Source organism: Ictalurus punctatus, chromosome 22 (assembly GCF_001660625.3).
Source record: "Ictalurus punctatus breed USDA103 chromosome 22, Coco_2.0, whole genome shotgun sequence".
Lineage (NCBI taxonomy): Eukaryota > Metazoa > Chordata > Actinopteri > Siluriformes > Ictaluridae > Ictalurus > Ictalurus punctatus.
This window is the reverse complement of record NC_030437.2, coordinates 6,841,132-6,866,444: the sequence shown is the minus strand read 5'-3', so window position 1 is coordinate 6,866,444 and position 25,313 is coordinate 6,841,132. Positions and strand designations below refer to the sequence as shown.

Sequence of the window (25,313 nt, the reverse complement as noted above, 5' to 3'; positions counted from 1 at the left end):
ATGATCACAGCAGCAGTTGTTAGTCTACAGCATCCAGTGAGATCATGTGGAACCATCCACAACAGCAGTGAGTAAGGCAGAAATGCACTAGTAATGTGTCCTTCATGAACGATTCGTTTGAGCGAATCTTTAATATGACTTGGGAACAACGAGTTGTCTCAGAGTGATTTGTTCGTTTTGTGTTGACCGAGGAAACAGAAATGATTACTGCAGCTCTGAGTCTTCGGGTTCGAGTTGTTCGTTCATCATGTCACAGTCCCACTGCATTCAGCCTCTGGAGCTGTGACGTGATGAACGAACGACCCGAACCCTAAGTCTCGAGAGGTGATCTAATCATTTCATTTCCGGGGAACAGATGTGACAAATTCGATGTGATGAAAGAAAGAATGACTTGGATGGGGATGTGAGGTGAACTAGCACACTGCATAAATGGTAAATGGTTTGCACTTATATAGCGCTTTTATCCAAAGCGCTTTACACTGTGTTTCATTCACACACACTCACAGACCAATGGTAGCAGAGCTGCCATGCAAGGTGCTAACTTGCCATCGGGAGCAACTTGGGGTTCAGTGACTTGCCCAAGGACACTTAGGCATGTGGAGTCACGTGGCCGGGAATCGAACCGCTGACCCTACGATTAGTGGATTAGCTCTACCACCTGAGACACAGCCGCCACAGTATAGCCTTAAGACCTAATATTAAGCAATTAATTAATCGTTTGTTTCTCATAAAACGGCCTCGGCTGCATTAGCCTATAGATTATTTTTTTTTATTCCAAATGTGATCGTTTGCCTAAGTACTAGATGTGTTGGGGAATTGAGCATGTAACATTTTAATTATATTCCGCTGAAATTAACGAAATGACTCGGCGGGGGGGGGTTTCATTCATTTTACTGAACGAGATTCAAAGAGCCGAATCAGTAAAATGATCCGAACTTCCCTTCACTAGTTGCGCGAGTCCCAACACGAGGTGTTCCTAGCTCCGCCCTCCGGTCTCTCAGCCAATCAGCGGCGTCGAGCGCCCTCACAGCCACAGCGCGCGCGTTCAGCGCTGTCTCTTTAAGGAGCTGTCAAATCTGATTAAATCCGATCCTGAAACCCATGTTGTCTCTGCGTTTATCTGTGCTGTAGCGCACGCGCGCACTCCTTTTTTTTATTTTCTTCCTTTCTTTCTTTTCTTTTCTTTTTTTTTTTAAATTCGCGTTTCGCATTCGCTCTGTAAACACTTCTGACATGGATCAGACCGCAAACTCCTTCGGATAAAGTCGCCTAGGAACTCGGATCCGAGGAGCGCAGACAGGCAAAGAGACGCAAAGAGAGGCGCGAAGTTGTCCTGTGCGCGTGTGCTCAGTGCGCACACGCGCACACCTGGAGTGGGGGAGAAATAAACGGTCCAAAGCATCGAGACGGGTATGGTGCTGAAGAGCAGGTGAGAGCGGAGCAGAACCGAGACGGAAAATGCAGAAGAGCGTTCGCTACAATGAGGGACACGCACTGTTTCTGTCCGTGGTGGCGCGCAAAGAGGGCACCAAGCGCGGCTACCTCAGCAAGAAGACGACGGAAAACAGCAAGTGGCACGAGAAGTTTTTCGCCCTCTACCAAAACGTGCTCTTCTACTTCGACTCTGAGCAAAGTGCTCGACCCTCGGGCATTTATCTCCTGGAGGGCTGCACATGTGAACGAGTCCCGGCGCCTAAAGTGTCCACCGGAGGCAAGGAGACCCTGGATAAACAGGTGAGCTTCAGCAGAGCAGTAGAGAGGATCAGGGTGCAGGAGCAGTTATTATGACTCTGCTTTTCCAACAACATTGCAAAAGGCCAATAATGCAGAGCAAGGGGGATTTTCTTTCTTTCCTTCAGTATTCACACCTCCAGAAGTCTGATTCTTGAAAGCTTGCTGCAAAAACTTTTTGTCAAGAACAGAATGTTGCTTCCTTGTTATGTGACGTGTGTGTGTTATTATTATTTTATATAATGTGTGTGTGTGTATGTATATGTGTATATATATATATATATATATATATATATATATATATATATATATATATATATATATATATATATAATCTCACAGACAGACATAGAGAGAGAGATATGAATGGATGAGATGAGATGCATGTCATGACATATTAACACACAGGCTCGAACCCTGGTCCTGGAGTCCCTCATGTCCAGCACATGTTACTGTTTTTTCCTGCTCTCTCGCTATCATTTCAGTTAATCGGCTATCTAGCAGCCCATCACTGGTTTACGTAGGTGTATTAGACCAGGGAAAATGTGCAAGGAACCACGGGGAACTCCGGGACCAGGGTTGGGAACCCCTGGGATTTATATAAGGCGGAACTGGTGTACTGCGGTACGATAATGTCTCCTATAACAGCCGGTCAGGCCGGGTTTATGACCCCGGTGTGAACACCAGCCTGTTGCATGGTGTCTCGCAAACCTGTCTACAGAATCCTCCCATACTGATGCAGGAAGATTTCTATAGGCTGTCTTGATTTAGGTGACGACATGCATGACATTATAATTAAAAAGGTGGGGGGGGGGGTATATTTGTTGCACGACATTGTAATTAGAAAAGAAAGACTGTGGTGTTGGTGGTGGTGGGGGGTTATATTTGTTGCTTTTACCACTAGAGCTATGACGGCAGCTTAATTAACTCACAAGGTGTGTAAGTTCATGACCACCCATTAGCACCATGGAAGGTACTTTGGTGTCGTTTACAAATAATGCAGAACTGTCACGCCAATCATCTCTTAATCTAAGCGATTCCATACATTATGTGAACATGGTATTTCACTATTTCTCTAATTTGCATTAATGAAGAAGCTTTGGTTTGGGCTTAATTGCACTTTTATCGATCCCTCCTCAGAGACATAGCGGACAAGGTCATGTGATTTCGCGTATATAACAGAGGATTGCCAAGAATTCATGAAAGATTACATGATCATCTTCCCTGCGAATATTCTGAGATGTACAGGCAACATCGTCTGGTATCTAACAAGTGTCTCTTGCAGATGCTCCAGAGAGGCATCAGAGGGGGAATATGTCTGAATCAAATCAGACTCCTTTGTCTTTTATTATTCTGTGACCGTGCATCCTTTATGAAATGACGAGCAGTGTAACGACATAATGAGCGATGAGTCAGAGCAGCTTTTAGCATTGCGATGAACCGTGCACGGAGAGTTAAAGAGATCTAGTCGGCTCCTCGTTTTGAAATTCGTGCCTCTGGAGTTTGTTTCCTGTGCCGGTGAGATGGGCTCATCGACGAGCTCCAGACACGAGTCCGCCCGTTGGATAGCCTACCTCTGATAGTTCAAAGAAATTTCAAAAGCGTCATTCGTTATTATTTACGCTGCAGATTTGGATTTGACGAAATGCAGCCACTGGCTTTGATCTTGCGCGAAATGTTGTGGTAAAAAACACCACCAGCTCTAAATGTCTGTGAGGTTACTGATTTGGCTCGAGCTGATTTATTTATTTATTTATTTATTTATTTATTTTTTACATATCACCGGCGAAAAGCTTTCTCTCTCTGTAAAGTTTCTACCAGTTGTAGATGAGTGTAATTACCATTAGACCCAGAAGAAGGTACCCAAACTCAATATAAACTGATATCATCTTATGTCATAAAGAATAAGAGGAACAGCACCATATTCAGCTGATCCAGTACACGTCTTGCAGTAAGGTCTGACGTCTCTATGCTGCATGAGCACGGTCGCTCGTCGACTAGAATCCTCCGCTTAATCACACACCCACGGACGCCCGCACTGCGTCGCCACACACACACACGCACACACACACGCACACGCGAAAATAAATCTAGACTAGCCAACAGAGGATGCACGCTGTTATTCCAGGGTGCTGCAGCTCCTGAGGAGATTACACAAGGGGAAGAGAGTCAAACAATCATTAGCACAATTGGTTATAAATAAACACTTTGTGGAGTATAAGTGGTCTCAACTTTCTCAGCCAAGGCGCAAAACTGTCATCAAAGCAAATATTGTGTGTCTCAGTTATGGTTGTGTTTGTGCCTTTTCTAAATTATAGCTATTGCGGTGTCTTTTTGGGAAGGGCTAATATTGCAGTAAAGATGCGCAATTATAATCTGAAAAGCAGACAGATTCGATGTTTTGCTATTACTCAGTATTGTATCAAATTAATGACACATGTTATATGAGGAAATAGTACAAGTCAGGCACTTAGGAAACTGCTAAAGTTGGTACAGATGGAAATAATTAGGCACTGTCTTTTCAACAAATAGCTGTTTTGGTTCTCCGTTAGTTTGGGTTTGGTGATTCTTTGTATCGCCTTAACAGAATCAGTTAACACTTAACATCCATGTCCATATAAAACACATTTTGCACACACACAGATTTCATGATTATAAGAAAAAGATCAATCATTAGCTGTTTGTGTAACAACTACGGTACTGTATATAGGCATCTTCTATGGTGGTGGCTTGGCGGTTAAGGCTCTGGGTTACTAATCGGAAGGTCGGGGGTTCAAGCCCCAGCACTGCCAAGCTTTGACTGTTGGGCCATTGAGCAAGGCCCTTAACTCTCTTTGCTCCAGGGGCGCTGTATCATCTCTGACCCCAACCTCCTAACATGCTGGGGTATGCGAAGCAAAGAATTTCACTGTAATGTATATGTGACTGATATTTTATTATTATTTTATCTTTATTATCTTCTACTTAGACATGCTGCTTAAAAATATGCCAGAAATGACTTTCTTTTCTTGTTTTTTTTTTTTTTTTTTTTTTTGGAGTTCTTTCAACATTTGATGTTCGAAATGTAAAGCAGACCCTTTGCACCCTTTATTCCTTTTAAAAAGAAATATTTGTTCACTTTCTGAAACAACAGTGACATATGAATTAAATGACATCATATTCGTGTTATTAATAATGTGGAGGGAGGGGAGCCGTTTAACCATTGATCCTCGTCATTAAGTAGCATCTTATAGCATCTCGCAACTATGTTCAGTTTGTGTAAATAGACGCTGCCAAATAATCAACATCACAAGTGCGCTGTGATCTGTTAGTAATGTTGATCGTTGACTTTTTTTCAATTTGTTTCCAAAAGACAGTGCACAGAACTATTCAAATAAAATATCAAAGCCGGTTTGTGGAATTATAGTGGCACATTTAGCTGAAAGAAAAAGAAAAATTTCGTCTCCATGCTACCTGTAGAGTCCTTAATGCTCAGTAGACTTATCATAGTTAATTAAAGGACCAGGTTAGCTGACAAGCCATCAGTTTGATAAATGAGGGAATAAGCTGTGTATTAGAGAGGGCTAAATGCCTAATAATCCATAAGAAGCTCAAATAATGAGTTAGGCCAGGGAGAGAGACAGGGTAAGAGGGGGATGGTAAAGTGATGGTGTGTTTATTATGAAGAGTGCATACTTTAACACCAAGGCTCTGTATACTATCAGGCTATAGACGTCTTTTGGTCGATCCTGTATTATGAGGATCTTTATTAAATTGGTGGCAAAATAACCATTGAGATATTTGGTCTTTATACTTAACTGTTTTATTTATATAGTGGTGCTTGATAGTTTATAACTCTTTAGAATGGTCTGTATTTCTGAACATCATGAACTGGAACATCAGCTTTTCCTAAGAAGTCCTAAAATTAGATTAAGAGAACTCTATTAAACAAATGAGAGAGAAATATTATTCTTGGCCATTTATTTATTGAGGAAAATTATCCAATATTACATGTCTGTGAGTGCTAAAAGTATGTGAACATTTGCTTCCAGTATCTGACCCCTTAGCAATAACTGTTTCCAGTAAGTGTTGATCAGTCCTGCACATCGGCTTGGAGGAATTTTGGCCCGTTCCTCAGTACAGAACAGCTTCAACTCTGGGGTGTTGTTGAATTTCCTCACATGAACTGCTTGCTTCAGGTCCTTCCACAACATTTCTATTGGATTAAGGTCAGGACCTTGACTTGGCCATTCCAAAACATTCACTTTATTCTTCTTTAACCGTTCTTTGGTAGAATGAGTTGTGTACTGAGGGTCGTTGTCTTGCTGCATGGCCCACTTTCTCATGAGATTCAGTTCACAGACAGATGTCCTGACATTGTCCTTTTGAATTCGCTGGTATACTTCAGAATTTATTGTTTCATAAATGATGCAGCAAAACAGGCCCAAACCATGATACTACCACCACCATGTTTCACAGACGAGATAAGGTTCTTATGCCGGAATGCAGTGTTTTCTGCAAATAGAACACTTCTCATTTAAAACAAAAAGTTCGGTCTCATCCGTTCCAAAAACATTTTTTCCAATAGCCTTCTGGCTTGTCCACGTGATCTTCAGCAAACTGCAGACGGGCAGCAATGTTCGTTTTGTAAGAGTAGTGGCTTTCTCCTTGAAACCCTGCCATGCACACCATTGTTATTCAGTGTTCTCCTGATGGTGGACTCATGAATATTTACATTAGCCAATGTGAGAGAGGCCTTTACTTGCTTAGAAGTTACCCTGGGTTTTTTTGTGGCCTTGTGGACTATTACACGTCTTGCTCTTGAAGTGATCTTTGTTGATCAACCACTCCTGGGGAGGGTACCAATGGTCTTGAATTTCCTCCATTTGAACACGGTCTGTCCGACTGTGGATTGGTGGAGTCCAAACTCTTTAGAAACTATTTAGAGATGGTTTTGTAAACATTTCAGGCCTCCTGAGCATCAACAGGTCCTCAGAAAGCTCCTTTGTTCGTTCCATGATACACTTCCACAAACATGTGTTGTGAAGATCAGATTTTTCTAGATCCCCGTTCTTTAAATAAAACAGGGCACCCACTCGCACCTGGTTGAAATCACCTGACTCTAAATTCACCTTCAATATAACTGCTAATCCTAGAAGTTCACATTCTTTTGCCACTCACAGATATGTAATATTGGATTATTTCTCTCAATAAATAAATGACCAAGTATAATTTTTTTTGTCTCATTTGTTTAAGTGGATTGTCTTTGTCTGCTTTTAGGACTTATTTATTTATGTATTTATTTTTAGGAATTTCATGATGTTTTCGTATACATACAGTACACACCCGCTCATGGTCAGTTATTTAATCAGCCAGTCATGTGGCAGTAGCGCAATGCATTAAATCATGCAGACTCGGGTCATGTTAATGTTCACATCAAGCATCACGATGGGGAAGAATGTGATCTCTGTGACTTTAACCGTGGCATCGTTATCAGTTGCAGATGATTCAGAATTTTAGAAACTATTTTTGAAATCTCCTGGGATTTTCACTCACAACAGTCTAAAATCATCCAGCTATTTTGTAGGTGGAAAAGCCATGTTGATGAGAGTGGTCAAAGGAGAATGGCCAGACTGGGTGCAGTGTACAGTGGGTGTATATTAAAAAAAAGGTTGTTAATGTCATCTGGTCTTTTTCCAATCTTTAACTGTCCAGTTTTGGTGAGCCTTTGCCCACTGTTGCCACTGTAGAGTTCTTGGCTGAGAGCAGTAGAACCTGTTGTGGTTTTCGACTGTTGTAACCCATCCACCTCAAGGTTCAGCGTGTTGTGCGTTCTGAGATGCTTTTCTGCTCCCCAACACTGTATAGAGTGATTTGATGTATTTGAGTTGCCATATCCTTCCTGTCAGTTCAAACCAGTCTGGCCATTCTCCTCTGAACTATGTCCTCAACGACATGTTTCCACCTGCAGAATTGCAGCTCACTTAATGGTTTTTTGTTCTTGCACCATTCTGTGCAAGCTCTAGAGACTGTTCTGCATGAACATTCCAGGAGATCAGCAGTTTCTGAAATACTCAAACCATGCCACCGTCAAAGTTGGACTAACTTTTCCACCCATTCTGATGTTTGATGTGAACGTTATGGATTGTACTTCTGCCACACGATTGGCTATTGGATGATTGTCTGAATGTACCGGTGTTCCTAATAAAGAGTGTGTATATATCCACTTCCAGCTTTGGATATGCACAGTGACCGAGTTTGATTGTTATTCCATTGCATCGACATTGCTTTCACATGATGATTGTTATACTAAGCTTTCATGTCTGAGTACACAGCTTTTAGAGTGTGATACATGTTTCTATTAATGTCTCATACTGAACCTGGTCATTGTACCATGTTATTGCATTCTGAGTGTCCCTGCTGAATGGTGCTTGATACCTGTACTTTGCACTGGTATTGCATCTGGTATCTGTAACAGGTCCATACATCAAAATGGTTCAGAAACACCCAAGGGACACAATCTTGTTGGTTTAACTCTTACATTTACAGCATTGGGCAGGGCTTTCTGGTCTTCATCCAAAACATATATTCTCATGCTAGGACAAATAGGTCAGAGTCTAAGAATACTATTTAGCAAAAACTATGTTAAAGAGGTGTTAGAAGAAGTTAGTACAGCAACAAAAACAGTACATGTCTGATTTTTTAAAAATAATTTAAGTACTCATTTGAGTGTGAAGAGGTAGGTCTTTAGTCTTCGCCTGAAGACAGATAGTGACCCCGATGTTCGGACAGATGGGGGGGATTCCATTCCACCACCTGGGGACCAAGAGAAGACCTGGGGTCTTGATTTGACTTCTTTATATCTTGAGGGATATTGAATCAAATTAAGCTGTGCTAGTGGCTCAAAGGGATTGTGGTGTAGAGTGTGGATTGAGAAGTGGTTTCAGGTAGGATGCTGGTCCATTTTTGACTTTGTAGGCACGCATGAGTAGGGGTGTACTTCTGAGTTATTAGCACTTGTACTTAGATTTTTCAGTCTTAGTCTTGGGAATTGGTCTAAATATGGTCTTGGTCTCCATCCATCCATTGTCCTACACAGGGTTGTGGGGAGCCTGGAGCCAATTCCAGAGAACTTGGGGCACACAAAGTAGGAGACAACACATTGCAGGCACCATCGCACACACATTCACAGGCTACAGACAATTTGGAAATGCCTATCAGCCTACAACACACATCATTTGGACTGGAGAGGAAACTGGAGTACCTGGAGGGAACCCCCAAAGCACGAGGGGAACATGCAAACTCTGCGCAGACAGGATGGAGGTGGGATTCGAACTCCCATCCACAGAGGATAGCACAGAACATGCTAACCACAATAAGTGATTCCTTCTTCTAGAAAACAGGCTAATAATTGCCCCAATGCACAACTGAAACCAACTAGCTGAAGTAAAGGCTTGGCCTCGGAAAGGATTTGATGGATTATGGTCTCGGTCTTTACTCAGTGTTGCTTTCATTTGGACTCAAACCTCTTAACATGCAGTCTTGACTTGATCTTGACTATTCCTGGTCATGGACTTTGGGATTTGACAATGCCAGTCTTGACTACAGCCGTAAGAATAATTAATTGCAGGCAGCTAGAGGAAGCTGATGGAAGGAGCACAGCAATGGGGTGACTGGGAACATTGACCTCAATGAAGAGGTCATTTTGCTTTTTGTCATTTCTATACCCTTTGTATCTTTGTTTCAACAGTTAGGACATTGTATTGGCTACTGCATGTCAAGGAGAGTTATAGTGAGTGAGGTGTACAGTGTCGATAACACTAGTGTAATCCTATGACGAGATTAGTCATGTCATGTGGCAATCCTAATCTCATAGCATTGGTGCACTCTGCACAGTGGCATTAGGGCTTTACTCTGACACCTAGCTCACGTGTAATGGAAAACTTTATAGAGGTTAACTTTGAAAGTGGCGGCAAAAAGTGTGTAATTAAAGGCTGCTTTAGAGATAAACAAGAGTGCTTACTTATTTCATTACATAAACATGGCTGTACACCATTCCAAGCAAATCATTGTGCTATCAATGCTATGATTTACTCGTATAGATGATTATGTCGCAATAAATAAATAAATAAATATAATTCCAGTTGAGGTATGTACCTTGAAATGTGATGCAAGATTGATTTATTTATTTGTTTTACAAATATCCTAGTCATTTCCCTAGCTTCCCCTCCATTGCAGTGAAGAGTCATGCCGCATCCTCTTTTGAATAAATGTATCTTTACTGTAAAAAATCTGTGCGGAAATAAGCGGTTAAATGTGTAACCTGGATTTTCTCTCTGGGAGAACCCTTCTTTCTGTATTTCAGCAGATATGCTATGATATACTGAAAACTGTTATATTAGGCTCCATGAATGTTATGATCTACTCCTAGTTTACATAAAGTGTCAAATCAGAAATGGAGAGAAACACACAGGGTGGCACGGTAGTGTAGTTGACAGTGTTGATTCACAGCTTCACATCTGTGTACAGTTTTGCAAGCTCTCCCTATGTCTGCATGGAGGAAACTCCTCATTTGTGTGTGGGTGTGTGCGTGTGTGTATGAGAGGGAAGGTCTTTTCTTGGGAAAGGTCTATTCCTGAGAGAGTCTCTGGTTGGAGGCGTACTCCCGAGAGAGTCTCTGGTTGGAGGTCAATTCCCGAGAGAGTCTCTGGTTGGAGGTCAATTCCCGAGAGAGTCTCTGGTTGGAGGCGTACTCCCGAGAGAGTCTCTGGTTGGAAGTCTACTCCCGAGAGAGTCTCTGGTTGGAGGTCGATTCCCGAGAGAGTCTCTGGTTGGAGGTCGATTCCCGAGAGAGTCTCTGGTTGGAGGTCGATTCCCGAGAGAGTCTCTGGTTGGAGGTCGATTCCCGAGAGAGTCTCTGGTTGGAGGTCGATTCCCGAGAGAGTCTCTGGTTGGAGGTCGATTCCCGAGAGAGTCTCTGGTTGGAGGTCGATTCCCGAGAGAGTCTCTGGTTGGAGGTCGATTCCAGAGAGAGTCTCTGGTTGGAGGTCTATTCCCGAGGGAGTCTCTGGTTGGAGGTGGATTCCCGAGGGAGTCTCTGGTTGGAGGTCTATTCCCGAGGGAGTCTCTGGTTGGAGGTCTATTCCCGAGGGAGTCTCTGGTTGGAGGTCTATTCCCGAGAGAGTCTCTGGTTGGAGGTCTATTCCCGAGAGAGTCTCTGGTTGGAGGCGTACTCCCGAGAGAGTCTCTGGTTGGAGGCGTACTCCCGAGAGAGTCTCTGGTTGGAGGTCGATTCCCGAGAGAGTCTCTGGTTGGAGGTCGATTCCAGAGAGAGTCTCTGGTTGGAGGTCGATTCCCGAGGGAGTCTCTGGTTGGAGGTGGATTCCCGAGAGAGTCTCTGGTTGGAGGTGGATTCCCGAGAGAGTCTCTGGTTGGAGGTGGATTCCCGAGAGAGTCTCTGGTTGGAGGTCGATTCCCGAGAGAGTCTCTGGTTGGAGGTCGATTCCCGAGAGAGTCTCTGGTTGGAGGTCGATTCCAGAGAGAGTCTCTGGTTGGAGGTCTATTCCCGAGGGAGTCTCTGGTTGGAGGTGGATTCCCGAGGGAGTCTCTGGTTGGAGGTCTATTCCCGAGGGAGTCTCTGGTTGGAGGTCGATTCCAGAGAGAGTCTCTGGTTGGAGGTCGATTCCCGAGGGAGTCTCTGGTTGGAGGTGGATTCCCGAGAGAGTCTCTGGTTGGAGGTGGATTCCCGAGAGAGTGTCTGGTTGGAGGTGGATTCCCGAGAGAGTCTCTGGTTGGAGGTGGATTCCCGAGAGAGTCTCTGGTTGGAGGTGGATTCCCGAGAGAGTCTCTGGTTGGAGGTCGATTCCAGAGAGAGTCTCTGGTTGGAGGTCTATTCCCGAGGGAGTCTCTGGTTGGAGGTGGATTCCCGAGGGAGTCTCTGGTTGGAGGTCTATTCCCGAGGGAGTCTCTGGTTGGAGGTCTATTCCCGAGGGAGTCTCTGGTTGGAGGTCTATTCCCGAGGGAGTCTCTGGTTGGAGGTCTATTCCCGAGAGAGTCTCTGGTTGGAGGTCTATTCCCGAGAGAGTCTCTGGTTGGAGGTCTATTCCCGAGAGAGTCTCTGGTTGGAGGTCTATTCCCGAGAGAGTCTCTGGTTGGAGGTCTACTCCCGAGAGAGTCTCTTTGTGTCTGTTTATCATCACTTCCCATTCAGGTTTTAAGAAGCTGGCTACCATCTTGTAGAAACTTGACTGGCATCAATTTACATTTATTAATACAAAAACCTTTTTACAAGGAACAAAGCAGCATCCAATTCTTACATTTGACAGAAAAAATATTTCACCCATAAATGTTAAACAATAGTGTTTATGCTCCCTTAATATCAAATAAACCTGAAACTAGTTTATTTTTCCTGTAATAAAAAGGCAGGTGAAGAAATCCCCAGTAACACTTGGAACCTTGCTGTTTTGATTGATGCAGTTTGGAAAAATTACCACCCGCAATCTGACCTTTTTATCCGCACTACATTTCATGCCACGGTCTGTTTTATTGTTATTTTAATGACTAGGTTTCTAGGATTTTTTTTTTTTGGTTGCAAGAGCACATAGTGTTTTATATAGCTAAGACCAAGACCACAGGGCAGAACTCGTGTAGTTATCTGTGGCAAACTGTGAGGTTATCAGCGGGCCTGTTGCTTTGACAGTGAAATGCACTGCTCTTAGTATCGTGCGTATAATAAAACAGTTGTATAATTTTTCCTCTTACACCGCATTTGTTTGGTGGAGAACATAAACTCTGTTCTGTACTGTAAAGCCTGGAATCAGACTTGGTGCATTTCAGATATATATTCATCAAGGACCTTAATATGTCTAAAACAAAATCCAGACACAGAGACTGATCTTCACAAAGCTTTTGGCTTGTTAGCAGCATCATCTGATTAGTCTAAAAGTAGGGCACTCCTTTTTGACATTAGTAAGTACATAATATAGCCTGCTTGGACAAGTACTTACATCCATCCTCTATACCGCTTAATCCTTTTCAGGGTCACAGGGAAACCTGGAGCCTATCCCAGGGAGCATCGGGCACAAGTTGGGGTACACCCTGGACAGCACAATCACATACACATTCACCCACCCATACACTATGGACACTATTGGACATGCCAATCAGCCAACCATGCATGTCTTTGGACTTGGGGGGAGGAAAGCGGAGTACCCGTAGGAAACCCCCGCAGCACGGGGAGAACATGCAAACTCCGCACACACAGGGCCACGGTGGGAATCGAACCCCCGACCCTGGAGGTACGAGGCGAGCGTGCTAAACACCAAGCCAGCGTGCGCCCCTCTTCTCCATTCAAAAAACCTTTAAAAACGTACTTCTAAATAGACTGTTTCCATGCATTGTTTTCTTGCATGTGAGGGCTAACTGCTTAAAAATTGGAAGGATTGTTCTGCACATGAATAATAAAGCCACTCGAATGTCTCAAACTAGTGTCATATCAGTTACCCACTATACTACTATTATTACTAGGCCTACATTATGGAAAATCATCAAAACTCATAATACAATGCCAGTGTCATGAATGAGAGTTGAAAATGGCTAACTACTCAAAGTGACTGAGTAAACTTTCTTAATTCGGTTGCAGGATCATTGCTGAGTGACCTACTTGTTATGAACCAATCCCAATTCCCAACTCACTGGTACAGGTAGTAAAACAGTAAAACAATATAATAGAAAATATCAAATATTCAATAAAGACAATGACTGTCTGGATTCTGTTTTTAAAAAATCATATTATCTGGTTAAATTTAGCCTACTTCAGTATTCTTACCACCCAACTTGACCAGCCTGCGATATGAGAAGGAAATGAACATAAGGTTAAAATGAAATGGAATGACTGAATTTATTTGCAATTAGAAAGAAAGACATGATCAGACAAAAAGTTGGATTGATCATAAAACTTGCCTCAGGTGTGATCACTGTTTGTTTGTAGGACTACCAGACTGATAAAATCTAAAACGTTTTGGCTATCTAACACAAGACTAGGCTAGTTTGGTGTCGCTAGCCAAGGAGAGGCACAACTAAGCTATGATTTTATGGGTTTAGCTGCTACAGTGCCTTGCACAGTACATTAGCTGTCCTTATGCTGTGCTCATATAATGTTTATGTAACTTCATGGAACTCACACAGACATTTACACACCTTGTTTTCCTGCTCAGCGTGAGAGGATGTTAGTGTTTCAGTTTCAACCCCTTCACTAGTAAAAAAAAAATAATAATAATAACAATAAATCGGCATATATCCATTTTCCCCCTCACACTAACTGACTGTGAGCTAGCGTTTGGCAGAATTGAGAGCTATCAGCCTATAAGACACGAGTATTTCCATGTTTTTTCCTGTAAACCCTGTCTTATTGGTCTTGCTTCGTTCACCGAAGACGAAATGCAACACTCCATTCACGATAGATACAAGATTTCAACACTGCCGTCTTCTTTTACTGATATTCACTTACGTAGTGACAAACCGGTCCAAGTGGAGAATTATTCTGGGCTAAAGGGAAAAAAATCTTGCCTAGGCCAGGATACTCCCCTGGTTGTCACCATAGAATTGCTTATCCAGACCTTTGTAAGCAACTGTAACTGGACTTTTGCAAATTTTAATTGACCTATAAGGCCTTTTCTTACATCAGTGATGTGAATTGAGCAAAGCTGTCCATCAGGAACTAATGCACGTGGATTGTGGGTGAAGCTCTCAGTGAAATGGAGTACATGCTACTAAATGCTTCTAAACAACACTAGCCAAACAGCTGCCACACTAAAGCGAACACGTCTCTCAATTTCCACACCCTAATACCCTGCTGCGTTTAATCTCAGAGTGAAATCTGTATCTGTGAATGCAGTATCGTACTGATGATTGGCACATCAGGAAATAACGTGTTGAATGGAATGGGTTTCTGATTTGTAATCTATAAAGATAGATTTAATCATATCCCAAACCGTTCATCCCTGCGTACTGTATCCGTGTATCCTGTGTATCATTGTCCTCCATAACTACAGCAATGTCTTACACTTAGTGTTGTGTTTTACATCCGTCAGTATTGAGAATGTATTGTATTTAAAGTCAGTGCAAATCCTCCAGAACATGAAACTCAATTCCTGAGCAGTAGCCATATGGAAGTGCCCCTCTTTATCAGCATTGACTGAGAAGAAAACCAAGAGGATCTTAAACGAAAAATGATGAGAACGTAAATGAGAAAAGAAGCCAAGTAAAAGGGCATTATTAAACACGGTCTGCACTCTCAAGACCATGTTTCCATGGAAATGGGATTTGCTGACAGAGTACATTCAACATTTGTTAAGAAACATTATGCAAGACTTTCTTTCTCTCTCTCTCTCTCTCTCTCTCTCTCTCTCTCTCTCTCTCTCTCTCTCTCATAGACTTGGCAAATCCACAACTCTGATTACGCGCCTGAATATGTGGAAGTATGAGTAGTAGTGAGGTGGAACCCAGCAGGGACTGAAGGCATTGTCGATAGGAAGGTGTAATGATTGACTGGTGCAGATAAGGACAGTGGAGCAGTATAAAGAGCTTCATGTATTCATATATAAAGGTATGCCTGGTATAAATGGGGTAAGATAAATAATAATAATAATAATAATTATAAGGTTTAATTTTTGGCATCTTCATCTGATTATTTGTTGTTAATAAATATCTTAAGGTAGTTTTTTTTTTTTTTTTTTTGCGGAACCGAGCACGGCAGCACCTAGACATGAATGCCCAAAGTCATATTTGTGTGGCTAGTCTCTGAATTTCATAAACATAAAGAAGCTTTACATAAATAATTTCTTATCAGGTTACCAAAGTTGGACTTGTATTAATGGGATTACAACCCCAATTCCAAAAAAAGGAGGGATGCTGTGTAAAATGTAAATAAAAATAGAATGATATGCAATGTAATGATTTGCAAACCCATATTTTATTCACAATAGAACATAGAAAACAAATGAAATCTTTAAACTGAGGAAATGGAAGCATATGTTGCTCTAAAACTGTATATACCTTTCAGCACTGATGTTGCCTTTCCAGATGTGCAAGCTGCCCATTCCATATGCACTAATGCACTCTCATACCATCAGAGATGCAGGCTTTTGAACTGAGCGCTGATGAAAAGCCGGATGGTCCCTCTCCTCTTTAGTCCTCTTTAGTTTAGAGGACACGACGTCCATGGTTTCCAAAAAGATTTTCAAATTTCGATTCGTCTGACCACAGAACAGTTTTCCACATTGCCTCAGTCCATTTTAAATGAGCTTTGGCCCAGAGAAGACGGCAGTGTTTCTGGATCATGTTCACATACGGCTTCTTCTTTGTACGATAGAGATTTAACCAGCATTTGTGGATGGCACGGCAAACTGTGTTCACAGACAATGAGTTCTGGGGGTGTTTCTGAGCCCATGCAGTGATTTCCATTACAGAATCATGCCTGTTTTTAATGCAGTGCCGCCTGAGGGCCCGAAGTTCACGGGCTTGCAATATTGATTATCATCCTTTTCCCTTGCGCACAGAGATTTCTCCAGATTCTCTGAATCTTTTGATGATATTATGTACTATAGATGATGAGATATTCATAGTCTTTGCAATTTTACATTGAGGAACATTTATTCTGAAACTGTTCCACAAATTGTAGATGCAGTTTTTCGCAGATTGGTGAACCTCTGCCCATCTTTACTTCTGAAAGATTCTGCCTTCTGTAAGATACTCTTTTTATACCCATTCATGTTACTGACCTGTTGCCAATTCACATCCAGCCATTTATTTTTATAAGCCATGTGTGTGCGGAGTTTGCATGTTCTCCCCGTGCTGCGGGGATTTCCTCCGGGTACTCCGGTTTCCTCCCCCAGTCCAAAGACATGCATGGTAGACTGATTGGCATGTCTAAAGTGTCTGTAGTGTATGAATGGGTGTGTGAGTGTGTATGTGATTGTGCCCTGTGATGGATTGGCACCCTGTCCAGGGTGTACCCCGCCTCGTGCCCGATGCTCCCTGGGATAGGCTCCAGGTTCCCCGTGACCCTGAAAAGGATAAGCGGTATAGAAGATGGATGGACTTGCTTTTCCAGCCTTTTGTTGCCCCGTCCCAACTTTTTTGAGACGTGTTGCGGCCATGAATTTCAAATGTATTTATTTTTTTCTTAAAATGGTACGTTTACTCAGTTTAAACATTTGATACGTGTTCTATGTTCTATTGTGAATAACATATGGGTTTATGAGGTTTACAAATCATTGCATTCTGTTTTTATTTACATTTTACCCAGTGTCCCAACTTTTTGGGAATTGGGATTATGTTACAAACCTAAAAGCTGTTAAAACACCTTTTCACAACGCAAAAGCTACAGATCAGGTAGAAACTGATGCAATGTGAAATCTGTTTATCGGTCTACTGTGCGCCGCCATGTTGTTGTGATATCAGGTGTGTTTATGTCGGAGACCTCAGGCAAGGTGGATGTGGAAGGAAGCTGAATTTCCAAGTTGAATGGCTGTTCCATTGCACTTTTCCATGCTAGAGTTCAACTTTCTCCGACTTAAGAGTACAATGGATTGCAGCAAACTACACTCGATTTGAAATGCGGCTGCCTTTCTGTCTTTAGGTATGTGTATGTAAATAGTTGTCCCACATCATTCTTATTATGCCGTTGATGAGACCTTGTGATATAATGTCCGAACCTAATAATCTCATCGTCAAGCTATTGATAGATATGAAATTTTAGCCCTTCCATCTAATATCACGACTATCTGTCACTAAATATATCCATTAGATGGTTTTAATGTTCAAAGCATACTTTTATTACGTAATTATTTTGTTGTAATTTGATTGTTGCTGAAGCAACCAACCTGGTTATCCCTGGTTATTTATTAAACTCCACCACTAGCACTTTATATCCAGCGCTGATTTTCCAGCCCTATTGTGCTAGTCGTGTAAAGTCGTGGAAATGTGTTGAAAGATAATTGTAAATATAGCCTTGGCTCGAAGAGAGGTTTAAAAATGGCTAACACGTTGACACACTGACAGACATGCCATCATAGTTTTAAATCAACAAGGATGCTGCCAGCAAATAGTGACCCAGTCTTTCAAGATGTCATGTTGAAACTTTCATGAATACAGAATTATTGGCACCTTTCAAGAAAATAAGCAAACAACAATAAAACATTCAGTGACTTGAATACTGTATGTGCAATGCAGTGAGTGTGGTGTTTTCAACATTCGGTGTATATCCTGTAAATACCCTGATACTACAGAATTCATGATGCCATCAATAATTACAAGAGCTACTAGACCACTAGCAGCAAAACAGTCCCAAAGCATCACTGATTCATGGCCATAGTGAGAACATTAGGCTCATGCATTCTGTGTTCTGGCTTGGCTTAAAAAAAATTTTTATGACTCAATTGTGCCAAATGCTATATTAACTGCTTATTTATTGCAGATCAACAACCATCTGTCTCTTTTGGATTAAAAGCGTTTTGTTTTTTCCCCCGTGGTCAGGGATGATTAAATAGATGTATATGTATGCGGCCTCATGTTTGTAGAGCAAAATGTTACATTTTGTCACGTCCCCAAAATAATCAGCATTATTTAATTTAATGAGTTAAATTATTCTTTGAGTGTGTCAAGAACTTCATCAGTTATTAATTAATTGAGTGTAATGTTTAGTGCAATATATATCATTATTTTTGCCCATTATTGTAAAGTGTGCAGATAATTCTGGAGTTATTGTACGTTGAAATATACTGGGCAATTTAAGGGTAAAAATATACGGTGAAATAGCCATAAAACTCCATCTTAAATATCTCTTTATGCCTTTTAAGGAAATTCTAGTCCCTCAGTATCTGACATCACTGGCACTAAAGCCGATGATTTAACTCTGAGAAGACGTCTTGGTGTGATATAGATATACAAGTGTGGAGCAAAATGAGGAACATAAAACGAGTTTTATATTCACAACAATGAATGTCTGAAGAAGCGCAGTAATGCCTGTCTGCGTGTTTATGTAAATAACAGGAGTGATGGCCTTGGTCTGGTGTGAATTTCAGCAAATGATGCAGGGAATCTGGCCAAAACCAATAAGATGATGCATATTAACAGGGACACTTGGTCCTTCATGGAGCTTGGAAATATTTTTGATTGCACAATGTTCATTGTGTTTTCTAAGGATGGTCACATAAATCGATTTTAAACACCTGTTCTGATGACGTATGTTTTTGGGTTGTTTTTTTTTCTTCCCCGAGATCTTTTGCTTCAAATGTAAATTTCTCAGGTGACAAGCCTTTTGCTGAACACTATATCTGTATGCATTTGTGTTGTATTACTGTTTGACTAGAAGCTCTAGAAGAGTGGTTCTGCTTTGAATAGAATAGGTTGGGAAGTCAGTGACGTGAGTATTCATATTGCTAACACAGAACGAGCAGCTTTGTTTATGTAAAACAGCGAGCCCACAGTGGAAACCGAAATTTCAATTGGCTTCAAAGTGTTTTTAAATTCAGCGTGAATGACACTGCAAAAACTGACATCTTTAGTCAAATTTATCTAATATTTCCTATTGTAAGAGTTCAGTAAACCAAATATAGGCTTCTTGGGCAGTGGTGGCTCAACGGTTACAGCTCTGCGTTACTGACCAGAAGGTTGGGGGTTCAAGCCCCAGCACAGCCAAGCTGCCACTGACTACACTTACATGGACAGCAGTAATCTAATTATTGACCTTATTCTGAATAAGACAATATTGTGATTAAGGTGTTTACATGAGTCGCTTTTAGAATACTTCTTTCGTGTTCCTGTTTTACATGTTATAGAACATAGATTGATTAACGGCACACGTCATTACGTCACCACGCCACGCCGTCCGACGTCCCTCCAGAATTTCACGTATCGACATACAGTTGGTCTTCGTTATGGGACCGTATACAGTTTTGGGTGTTTTTATTTTAAATTTTACGAACGCTTCAAGTGCAGTTAATTATTTGCCATGCTGTACGTGCAAATAGACGACTGCTTGAAGCCGTGGGCTGCATCCCAAACCCATCCCGAAATACATGTATTTTACCTACTATATAGCAGGTAAGGACGCGGTTTGGGACGCAGCCGTGCTCTCTTGTTTGCTGTCAAACGGTTGAGCGCTGCCGTGTGTGTACGTGTCCTGTCACAAAATGCGGTGAAAAATCCCACACGACGTTAATAGTGTGATTAAGGTGTTTACATTTCTGTAATACACGTCGATAATGCGACTAAAACAGGAATACTCCACACGTCTTAATTCGATTTGTGTTTACTTTGAGTATGACTTTGTGTATTTAGTCAGATTAAGGTCATTAAAAAGTGCTGTTTATATGGTAGATACTTAATCAGAGTATCGTCTTAATCGGGTTAATATTGGATTATTGTTGTCCATGTAAACGTACTAACTTTTGGGCCCTAGGGCAAGCACCTTAACCCTATCAGCTCCAGAGGCGCTGTATCGTGGCTGACCCTGCTTTCTGACCCCAGCTTCCTAACAACCTGTGATATGTAAAGAAAGAATTTCACTGTGCTGTAATGTATATCTGACAGAGACTTCATTTCTTCATTAGACCTTTTTTGGACTCAATTTTAAGCTTTATATTTTCTTGCTCTAGGGCGCACAGTGGCTTAGTGGTTAGCATGTTTGCCTTGCACCTCCAGGGTTAGGGGTTCGAATTCCGCCTCTGCCCTGTGTACGTGGAGTTTGCATGTTCTCCCCATGTTTTGGGGGTTTCCGCCGGGTATTCCGGTTTCCTCCCCCAGTCCAAAGACAAGCGTTGTAAGCTTATTGGCATTTCCAAATTGTCTGTGCTGTGTAGCCGTGCCCTGTGATGAGCCCCCTATCCAAGGTGTCCCCTGCTTTATGCCCCAAGTTCCCTGGGATAGGCTCCAGGCTCCCCCATGACATCGGGAGCAACTTGGGGTTCAGTGTCTTGCCCAAGGACACTTCGGTATGTGGGGTCACGTGGGCTGGGAATCGAACCGCCAACCCTACGATTAGTGGACAACCCGCTCTACCACCTGATCCACAGCCGCCCCCAAACTTCACTGAAACATGACCCCAGCATATTTGACACCTGATACGTCATATTCTCAGGTCATGTAGTCATCATTAACTACAGATTGACATAGGTGCAGTGAATTAGACAGCCAACAAAGTTTCATTTTGAATCATATTTCTCCTAATCAAATGAGTCATATCCTGTTTTATGCACTTGAGGCTTACAAGGCATTGCAGAAAATTTGAACACATTATGCTGTATTAAGCTCTGATGTCTAATGGGGGCAAACTTGTTTTGACAGTTAAACTTACTACTGCATTTAGACTGCACTTAAACAGCAGTCTGGAAGGCTCTCTGTGCAGCCATCATATCCTTCTCTGGCCTTGAAAGCATACTGTTGCTAAGGAAGCTTACTACAGTTGTAAAGTAATTAGTATAATGTGTATTGTTATAGTGCTTCTAAGTAGCCTCGGCCCAGACACCCAAATCGTTGAAACTACTCATGCAGTGGATCCACAAACCTGGATTCAAGAACCTTTGGTGCCCAAGAACCTTGGGCACCAAAGCTTTTAACATGGCTGAAACAATTTTATTAAACTTCAAATACTGGCTGATGTCAGACCTGAGCGGGATGGCGGAGATGTAAACGGGTTCAAATAGATAATGGGTTTTATTAATCAAATAAGTCAAGGAAAACAAATCAGAATGTCAGGCGAGAAAACTGAAATGAAATAACCAGGCAGAGTTCAAAAACTAAAAGTCTGCACAAAGGGAAACCCCTAGTGGGCAAAAACAAGAGAAACCAGATCAAAAGTCACACACAGGAGATTGATACGGGGGGGGGGGGGGGGGGGCTTAGAAATGTAGGCTGAAGGGCTCAAACAAGACTGTGATTACAACAGACCATCCTTCCATCCATATTCTGTACCAATTATAATACACAGGGTCATGGGGAACCTGGAGTCTATCCCAGGGAACTCGGGGCACAAGGCAGGGGACACCCTGGATGGGGTGTCAACCCATCGCAGGGCACGATTGCACATACACACACAATTTAGAAATTCCAATTAGCTTACAAAGGACTGGGGGAGGAAACCGGAGTACCCAGAGGAAACCCCCGAAGCATGGAGAGAACACGCAAACTCTGTGCACACAGGGCGGAGACTGGATTTGAACCCCCAATCCCGGCGGTGCAAGACAAACATGCTAATCACTAAGCCTCTGTACGCTATATGTTTTGCCACTGTTTGTAGCTGTCCTATGAGTTCTTGTTGGTGGCTTTTAGTTGAGCGCTGTAACAGTTCTCACTCTGAGATTTTAACCCCAAATTTTTGCCCTTGCCAGAAGTTTATCAGCAACTGTGTTTGGTTATAATGGCACTAAAAAAAATATTTTTACAGATTTTTTATTTTTTTTTTAAACAATTTTCTTTTGTCCGTGACAACAGAATGTTCCAAAAAAAATTGAACTATGTAAAGCCATGAAAAATGAGCAGTGAACAAACCAAACCGAGAGATATTTAAGCTGTAAATGAGGTAAACTTGAGCAGGTTTGCTAAGAGGGGATTGTGGTAGTAGGGGATTCTGGGAGATTGAATTCCTGGAACTGTCTGACTTTTCACAAACTTCATGAACATCATTACTGATTTTGAAAAGATATGCAAATTTAATAAGGAAATCAAGGTCTTGGTAGCATCTGTAGATTCTCAATCAGAGGAAATTCAAGAAACACCCAGCATGAGAGATTCCAAATAGATCTGTTGATGTTATGTAAGATTTCTTATTCAGGACTTCACTGCAGGACAGCATACCAGTAATCCCCTGAACGCACACATTCCTGTAAACAAGGATAAACTAGCAAATGCTTGCATACTGTATTTCCCTATCTGTGTTATCCTTGCATGGTAATAGCTCTATATAAACACAGAATAAGCCACAGCTTGTTTTCATACTTTAAGGTATCATTCAAGATCTAAACCACTTGTCAGTTTAAATATCACAGTACCACTGTGTTTACATACTGTCACTGGTACATGGTAAAAATAGAGGTATGGCTGTTATGGATTGGACCTGACACGGATCAGAATTGCTCTTTGGAAAAATTTCTCGTTTCTAATGTTGCACCAGGTTCTCGACTCTGCTGTTTCTCTGTAGCGTTAGATAACATGGATATGTAATCCCACACAAGAGCATGTGTAATCTGGGCTCATGAAAGAACACTAGCCCTGACCTGCTTCCTACAGCGCAGGGTATATTTTCGGCTAGAGAACAAAAGCGTGCGGTCACACGTAGTCGGCATGTGGTCTTTTTCCTGATTTTGCTGATCTGAATTATACAAAAGGACGTGACCGCGACAGGAAAAGATGTTAAGATGAAAGGTACGATGACTAAACAGGTCATCGTTCCACTGGATACTTCTGCTTCAGCTGAGCACGCTGTAACTCGGGACAAATACATAAGAAAAGAAAATTTCCACAGGACTGTACGTTAATTTAATTAACACTGACGTAGTGCCGATGAACTACATTTTTCAATCATGTAGTAAGCCTGTGTGTAAATGTTTGCTTAATCCATCGGATTTACAATAGTTTCAGAAACGCTGATTTTCATCACACTCCTGTGTGTGTGTGTGTGTGTGTGTGTGTGTGTGTGTGTGTGTGTGTGTGTGTGTGTGTGTGTGTGTGTGTGTCAGTCCCACTTAAATTGCAAAACTGTATTCCCAACCCAGTTCATTTATATGTACTGTAGAGTAGTAACACCCACAAAATTCCATAAAAGGTAAAGTGCACAGAGGGCTGGAGATGAACTGACTACTAAACAGTGAAAGAAAAGGCAGAGAGGCAGACGTGGAAGTTATTTTGACTCACTTCTATGCCAATAAACAATATTGATCAGTATAACAGCACCTGAAAAGGTCAAGAGAGAGAATGACAGAAAAGGTGTATTAGGTATGAATTAAATTAGGTGAAAAGAAAATGGTGTTACACAGTAACTACAATCAAAAAGTAGATGCCATGGCAAACGGAATCCATTTATAAGCGAGAGAAGTCATACCTTTTAAACATTTATTCCTTCGACATCTCTTCTCTCATAAGCGTGACCTGTGCTAAATCTTCCATCAGCTAAGGCATCGCTAAGGCTTATGACTATGCGTATGTAACTGGTTGTTGTCTGCGTGTTTGCTGTGTTTACTTTTAACCAAATAAATCATTTACTCTTCATTTACTCTCTGACAAAGAGATAGCACAGTCTCATACAGTGTGTGCTTTCGCCCTCGACATTCCTGTTAAACACATTTCAAGTTCACTGCAACGAGCACGTGCTTCGAGTTCACGCATGACGCATCAAACGGATCATAACCTTAATTAAAGTGAAAATATGAAAATAATAAATACATGGGGAAGTGATGTCATAAGTCCGATTTAGAAAAAGAGTGCTAGGTTAAAAGTGATTTTTAAGGCAAAGATGACGTTGGATTCATCAGAGCTTATTAAAATCCCTCCTCCCCCATGCAAACACAGTGCGGAAAGGGAAGAGGAGGTGCAGAGACAGGAAGTTAGCGTTTACACGCTGGAGTCAGAAAATTAAAGGGGAAGATGCACACATACAGACAGTCACTTCAGGTATACATTTTAGTGTAGTTCTATATATTAAATGTATAGAATACTTTCATACCCATTACACGCAGGCTGGTCTTTTTATAAGCTGGCGTTTCTTTTGTCATAATCGAATGAGCAGTTTGGATTATCTTAATTTACGGGGTTGTGCTGCCTCACTTTCTTCATGTTTCATATTCTTTAGTTAAAGCCAATAACTTAAAACGACTGGGTTTCACAAAATTGCCCTCAATGTTACTCGTAGTCCCTGACCTAGTGAGCTATAGCACGAGGGTGTGTTTTTGTTAGCGAAAACGAAGCACTTTTAATAAGTCGCTCTGGATAAGGGTGTCTGCTAAATGCTTAAAAAAAAGAAAAGAAAAACAAACGGTTTAAATCAAATATTTAATGCAAACATAAGCATTGCTAACTGAAGATACACGCCGTATGTCTTGTAGGAGGGAGTTCCACAGTTTGGCAGCATACACACTTAAACATCCTCCCTACTGCTTTTGTGTTTGGTTCTTGGAACAGAAAGGCCTGTGTTTGATTATCTTAGACACCACAGTATGGAGCATATTCAGCTAGACAATCTGATATGTAAGAAGGTGCTAGCCTATTTATAGCTTTAAGAATAAATAAAAGGACTTTCAATTGTATTCTGTATTGAACAGGAAGCCAGTGAAGTGCTCCTGTACTAGAATAATATGTTCGCTCTTCTTACGCTTCATACCTCTGGAATTTATGGGTCTGTGTGTAAGAAATCTGCATATTTGTCCTTAATTTGCAATATTGAATCCCCAGCATCAGGAATTGGCTGTGGTTTACAATATGTCCATGAGGGCTTTTAGTGCACGCATGACGGGTTGTTTCACATCTTTCACTCCATCACTTTCTCTCTGTTATACATCTACCTGCGTCATAGCGGCTGTATTCATCCACAGCTCCCATGTTCCCAGCTC

At 41.7% G+C, this 25,313-nt stretch overlaps 1 protein-coding gene across 2 annotated transcripts in view; it reads left to right on the top strand.

Annotated features, from left to right (window-relative positions):
- Positions 1 to 685: 685 nt before the first annotated feature.
- The window catches only part of rasgrf2b (Ras protein-specific guanine nucleotide-releasing factor 2b), a 77,427-nt gene continuing 52,799 nt past the window's right edge, over positions 686 to 25,313 (top strand). For both annotated transcript variants that reach the window (XM_047149872.2, XM_017451234.3), the window contains exon 1: positions 686 to 1,734. In XM_047149872.2, the coding sequence (XP_047005828.1) occupies positions 1,459 to 1,734 (276 nt within the window). In that variant the 5' untranslated portion in view covers positions 686 to 1,458. The remainder of the gene's footprint in view (positions 1,735 to 25,313) is intronic.